General features: G+C 40.8%; 1 protein-coding gene across 1 annotated transcript; it reads left to right on the top strand.

Annotated features, from left to right (window-relative positions):
• Positions 1–71: 71 nt before the first annotated feature.
• Cdc27 (cell division cycle protein 27) lies at positions 72–6,948 on the top strand. The gene is made up of 13 exons (XM_071788795.1): positions 72–311; positions 1,304–1,379; positions 1,488–1,635; positions 1,722–2,102; positions 2,178–2,502; positions 2,582–2,770; positions 2,852–3,098; positions 3,186–3,366; positions 3,592–3,817; positions 3,933–4,060; positions 4,156–4,477; positions 4,556–4,703; positions 4,936–6,948. Exons 1-13 carry the CDS (start codon positions 288–290, stop codon positions 5,061–5,063), a joined length of 2,523 nt encoding a protein of 840 aa, XP_071644896.1. The 5' UTR covers positions 72–287; the 3' UTR covers positions 5,064–6,948.
• Positions 6,949–7,056: the final 108 nt, after the last annotated feature.

Below are 7,056 nucleotides of genomic sequence, written 5' to 3'. Positions count from 1 at the left end.
GGTTCTCGCGCGTCGCTCGTCGCACTGCCAATCGCACGCAACATTCGATCGCGAAGCCCCCAATTTCCGGCGCGCCGCGCGAGGTCGCGGTTGGCGGCCCTTCGACCCGTGCGAGAGCTCGCTTCAAAAGAATCGAAGCAAAGATGGACTCCTGAGAGATTTTTATACACACACCAGAGTCGTGCCACCCCCGAAGACTTGGGAATATCTCGCCATTAAATTCTCACCGAGGCGCGCCCGAGGAGGGCCGAACGTTCTTTTATGATCACGCTCGCGAGGTGTGAACGATGATCGTGCAGGAGCCAGTGCAGGTAAACCAGGGCACAGAGAATGACGGAGTGACGGGGGGGAAAAAAGTAAAAGTGTGTTGGATTCTCGTTGGGACCTCGTTGCCGCTGTGACATGCGAGATTTCGTATATCGGGGCCGCATATCCACGCGACGACGTCCGCGCGCGCACCTCCGACGGCTTCGATCGCGCCGAACGACTTCCACGGCGCGGTCGCCTCTCAGAGGCAGGATTCGTCCAGAGACGGTCTTTTTCGCTACTCTCCTTATCTCACCCGTCTCTATTGATGTTCCGGACGTGTGCTGAGCCCTCGGGTCTGTTTGCCTCGCTGCAAAGAAACGAGCGGAGCGAAGGAGAGCTCTAGGCTATAAATAATCGCGAAACTTCCTTGTACTTGTGAATTTTTGACAAACGGTCCCCTGAGAATCTAATGCGGAAGAAAAACGTGGCTTCTCTCTAGAGTTCAGATCCGTCGTGGTCCGCCAGATTGTTAAGAAATTCAACTTGTTATTTTGCGTTTGCAATTTATGTTAGTAAATATGAGTATTGCGCATGTATCGGCTGAACAATGAGATGTTCGATGAGATGTTCGGCATCCAGAATTGAACGCGATAGAGCACACATTGTTTGTATGCCGTCTTATCAATTCAGAGATTATAGCAATGTTAAACGTTTCCGGAATTATATAGCGTTTATAGCATTACATATGGTTAATTAAGATAACACTTTTAACGTGCTTTTAGGGACTATTGAGTTAATTGAGTAACATTGATATATTACATTATGCGTGTAATAATGGGCTATAATGTGCAATAATGTAGCTATCTATGTTTTTCTAATATTACGTTGAAATCTAAGAACATAGATAATACATATTTATTGTTAACAGAGTATACATTATAAGTATCTTTCTCTCAATTTCTTGCATGTCATCTTGCCTCTTTTACTTGATAATTCATATTACTGTTGCATAATCAGTCACCGAGATAAATGTATTTTCTATTATCAATTTCAGGCAGCCATATGGCACTGTTTAAATCATTATGCTTATCCAGATGCTATATTCCTGGCGGAACGGTTGTGTGCAGAAGGTAGGATCATCTACTTTTTTTTAATCGATTTATCGTCGTATTCTGGTAGAAAGAATGAATTTACGATTTTATGTATATATACATATTGATATTGATGTATTATTACAGTGGACACTGAAGAAAGTTTGTTTCTTTTGGCAACATGTTACTATCGCTCTGGCCGGATTAGGCAAGCTTATGCCTTATTATCGCAGAAGGCGCCTAGTACAGCACAATGTAGGTTTCTGCTAGCGAAATGTTGTTACGATCTGGAAAAGTAAGTAACGTGATGTCTCGTTTCATTCGCCTTGCTGTACATAATGCGAGTATACATAATATTGATTTTCTATCAAAAATTTCTAGGTATGCGGAAGCAGAGGCTGCGATAATCGGCGGATATTACAAACAATTGAAGAATTTGGAAGAAATAATAACTCAGTTCGGAGAACAGGCGTGTTTTTCCCTGCAGATAATAGCGAAGATTTACTACAAAATGATGCGTACCGCGAGAGGTAACGAGGCGCACAAGCTGGCTTTAAAATTGAATCCCTTCCTCTGGCACTCGTTCGAAGAGCTCTGTAACGTCGGCGAGAAGGTGGATCCCGCCAAGGTTTTTCAGTTAGACAAACTAGATTCTTTCGCTATGTGCCACGGTACCGTGTCCACGCCCAACTCTTTCACTGAACCGGATCTTATCGTACCTGGAAATAACGCCAATTCACCTATGTCGAACGGCACTAACATGTACGTACATATACAATATATGATATACGATATAATAATTCCTTTTTTATTAACAATTTATTTTGCGCATTGCAGGACACCCGTGACGACAGTACCAACGCTGATAAATGGCGGCCAGGTATCTCAGGTTCGATTGTGTTCCACTATGGAGGAGACCCCACAAAATGCGCCAATTCACTATAGCAACTGTTCCTCGATATCGCCGAGGACCAAAGGACTGTCACGTTATCGCAGCATGTTCAGCAATTCTATGAGTCCGCTCACGCCTAGCTTCGGTATTTTGCCGTTGGAAAACAATACACCTGAGCCGGCAGTTCCACCCTCGCATACGACCCTCACGGAAGCCAACGACCAAAAGAGCTTGGCGAAACGCGTCAGTAGTCTAAGAGCTCATGTAGGGGTAAGTTTAGTTTCTCAGCCATTATAATGTCGGCATTGTAATACGGCAATTTAATGTTTTTCGCTCTCGTGTTTTGCAGCAATTGATGTCGAGAAAAGAAACACCGTTGCAACAAGGCAAATCAGTATTTTCCCAGTCGGGTAATACAAGCAATACTGCCAATATTGTGACAGTGACAGCGGCTAATCCGACTTCACCCCCGTCACCGACGTTTCAGGGTACCAATGTTAGACGGTCGTCACGACTTTTCAGCCACAATTCCGTAAAGGTAGAATTTTTTTGCTTTGAGACTTTTAGTTACGCTCATTTTATCGTTCACTGGCAATTTGATACGATCCATACGTTTCAGGAAAACAATAAGTCACCTAATAGGAATAAATTCGCAACTCCAAAGTCTCCGTCTCGGAAGACGAAAGCGAGACTAGCCAAGGCGAATTTGAACAAAGCCAACTTTAACGAGTTAAATGAGAGGAATAGAAATGAAAAGGAGAAAAGCGAAACGATTACGTCGGAAAAAGCTGTGGCTAACGCAAACGCACTCAATGCCCAAAATAACAATATTCATTCTGGGATAACGTTACAAAAGCAATCGGCAGGTACGTTAATTGTATTTAATTGATTTATTTGATATGTCTTTCTCTTGTTAGGATAGTTTTGAATGTTTTTGTTCTGCAATTTTTCAGAAGGATTGATGTCTTTATTGCGAGATTTAGGGACGGCGTATCAGCACTTGAGTCAGTTCAAATGTACGCAAGCGGTTGAAATATTGAGTATATTGCCGACACAGCACTATAACACAGGCTGGGTACTGTCCATGATGGCTCGTGCGCATTTCGAAATGATGGATTATAAGAAGGCTGCTAGGTAACAAACTTATATTAAATATCACTATCAAAAATTAGATTTATTTCTGCACTTTCTTCCATTTATAATGAAATAAACACAAGTTCAATCTTTGGAGCAAGAATATGAAAAAAAACCGGGTAGAAAGTGCAATAAAAAACAGATCTTCTCTTTGTTTCTGATACATTTGCATCCTTTTTCCCTCTTCTTTTTTTAAATTCTATTTGCTTTATTTCTTTCGTGCAGTTATTTCGCCGAAGTACGACAGTTAGAGCCACAGAGGACAGAATTGATGGAGATTTATAGCACCGTTCTGTGGCATCTGCATGCGGAAGTACAGTTGTCTACACTTGCTCAAGATCTGGTTTCCCAAGACCGTAATTCGGCGGCGGCATGGTGCGCCACGGGCAATCTCTTCTCGGCGCAAACGGAACACGAAACTGCAATCAAGTTTTTCCAAAGAGCTATTCAGGTACTGTGCGTTTGTCCTAGTTACAGCATGGTAAAATATTAACAATTCTGACAATTTATATACGATTGTTATTTCATTTAATAGAGTAATGTGTTATTCTCTGATTATTTATTAGGTGGATCCTAATTTTCCGTACGCCTATACATTACTGGGACACGAATACGTTTTGACTGAGGAACTAGATAAAGCAATTACTGCTTTTCGTAATGCCATCAGACTCGACCCCAGACATTATAATGCATGGTAAATTTTTGTAAATAATTTTATTAGTATCGTAACGTTTCATACTTTTTTATTATTCTCTGAGTCTATATGTAAAATTTTTCTTTATATTAAAGGTTCGGATTGGGAACGATATTTTCGAAACAGGAACAATATAGTTTAGCGGAGTTACACTTTAAACGGGCCTTACAAATAAATCCGCAGAATTCTGCGCTGATGTGCCACATAGGTGTCGTGCAACACGCTCTGAAGAAAACCGACCAGGCGTTAAAGACTTTGAACACCGCGCTAGTTAATGATCCGGATAATACTTTGTGCAAATTTCATCGCGCAAGCATCAACTTCTCTATTGGTCGACATATGGAAGCTCTAAGAGAATTCGAGGAGCTAAAGAACATTATACCCAAAGAATCTCTAGTCTATTATTCAATAGGAAAGGTAAGAGATCAGTTAATCAAACGGAATTTTTTATCTTCATTTTTCTTATTTAAATATATCTATCTGTTTTTTAAACAGGTGCATAAAAAATTGGGTAATACCCATCTTGCGTTAATGTACTTCAGTTGGGCAACGGATTTAGATCCGAAAGGTGTTAATAGTCAAATTAAGGAGGCTATATTGAGTCCTGGTCAAGGAGATGACGATTCCCCGCCGACACAATCAGGTATATGATTATATTATCAGACATAGTGAGAGCTATATAGAATTTTAATTTTTTTTAGAATATTAAAATTTGAGATTATTTGCGTTAAAAATATATTATTTGCTAATTTATACTTAGATAACTGAAATGGTTTAATTTAATGTCACTTTGTCACAAATATGAATTATTGATAACATAATGGGGTTTACAATTAATTTCGAGTCTCTCATTCAAAATTATTATATTCTTACAGATGAACAGCAAGCACAAAGTAATTCAATGGAACAAGATGTCGAAACCAGTAGAGAAGGAAGTGCCGCGCCAATTGCCGGAAACGTCTCGGTCGAGCCACATGCCGACGACAGCGACGATAGTTTATGAAAACGATATGCGAGAAGACTTCCGTGAGGAAAAATATGGAGCGTCGTTATTCTCATTGTCAGTCATTCGAATCGTTTCTCATTCGTCGACCTGGTTTCGCTTACAGAATCACTGATGCGCGATCATTGATTTAAATTGAACGGTTGTCGAAATATCATCTTTGCAAACTATTGCGTACCATTCATGATTCGGTTAAAAGGAGTTATTACATTATTATTTCACATCATCAAATTTTCTTTTCATCTTGCACGAATTCCAAGTTCTTATATACACGGATGCGGTGTCCTTGCAATAATAGAAGACTCGCGTGTCGTACCCTCCATCGACTTGTACATTACGCGCTCGCCTGTGTATATTTTTTTACGATTGCTCGATCACCTTTTGTATTTCTTCATGCGCTCTTCAATCATCTTTCTCTCTCTCTCTTATACCTCGTTCCTCGCGAATTAAAAACCGCTTAAAGTCAAACGTGACTTGGAGACGGAAACGTGAAGCTGAGCTTCACGTTTGGCTTTAATAAGGCTCGATTACAATTAAGAATAAAAGGAGAATGGGTGATTTAATTCTCGCTCGTGGACGAGGTATTAGAGATTTACGGTTGAGTAGGGACTGTATCATGTTGCGAAAAGATGAACGAATATAACCGTAAGCATGTCGTATATAGTTAGGTAATATAATTAATTGTTCGCGATTAAGGAGGAAGAGTCTTGTGTAAATGTAAATTATTATTACTGTGTATTTACCGCTATTATTACTATTACTATTAGCGCTATCATTACCATTATTATTCGTATGGATTATCATTGTTGATTTAGTGATTGTGAAGATACCGCGCTGGCCGCTCGGCGTCGGAGCGGCCGCTGGACGATCGTGCAATTCTCGTCATGAAGATCCCTCGATTTGATCGAATATACGAGTCCGAAACACCGCAACGGCGATTTCGGTGGTTCAGTAATCGCGCGATTACAACATATTCGGTTTTCGATCTCGACTCGATATCCGGAATTTAGCATAACTCGCCTCGCAAATGTCTATATATATATAGAAATACTCGTCGGATTATATTCTTAATAGTGCTGGACAGAATTTATGACGTTTACGGCGTCGGTCTTCGTACCAATATTAAGTGTACAATGCAAACTGTGTCGCTATTCCTCGAATTTCGTCGGATTTACCGCAATCTAAATCGCAATCGTGTTGCAACCGGAGGAGCGGCGTATATAAATATATACGTTTATCTCTAATTTCGAACGAATTGAGTTGTGATCCTCGAGCGCCGATGGCACCGTCGCGCGTGACTGTAACATTTTATATTGTACACGTAATTAAACGAAAGACACGTCACGGAAAAAAAGGAAAAAAAAGTTATAGACAAATCGCCGACTGAGAAATGCGTCTGTGTGGTGCACGCAGATACGCGTATATTCCCTTTGTTTCTTCCGCTCCTTTATATCTCTATATATCCTTTTGCAATTTATTTATTTATTTATATCTTTTCGTACGTGTCCCCTCGCGTTCCGCGTTTCATCCCGTGCCTTCGAAGGGGAAACGGAATGGGAACGAGAGAGCGGAGAGCTCTTTCTGCATATCCGGCATAATAGCGTCTAATCTCGTTATTTATTAACGGCGTCTAATCGTTTAATTTATTGTTTGATGAGCCTCGTACGTTTATTATTACCGAGCGGAAATGTGGAGTCGCAAACTATCTTCCAAAGAATTTAGGAAACCAATACGCGTAATGTATGTGATGTCTCTGGCTCGCCTTTACCCCCAAGCCTCCGCGATACAGAAACCGAGAAGGTTCGATCGAAGTCAACAATCGCTGCCGTGTTACTCGTTACAAAGAGGTGTATGCGCAAAATAAAGGCCTGCACTTTTTACGGAACGCTGTTTTCACGACTCTACTCCCACCCCCTTGCGATATATGTTTATAGAACGACCTTTCGCACGGCGAGAGAATTAAAAAAAATAATTTTTAAGCTCATAGCGCAAA

Source organism: Temnothorax longispinosus, chromosome 9 (genome assembly GCF_030848805.1).
Source record: "Temnothorax longispinosus isolate EJ_2023e chromosome 9, Tlon_JGU_v1, whole genome shotgun sequence".
NCBI lineage: Eukaryota > Metazoa > Arthropoda > Insecta > Hymenoptera > Formicidae > Temnothorax > Temnothorax longispinosus.
The sequence above is the reverse complement of the archived record's forward strand: the minus strand, read 5'-3'. Positions and strand labels throughout refer to the sequence as shown.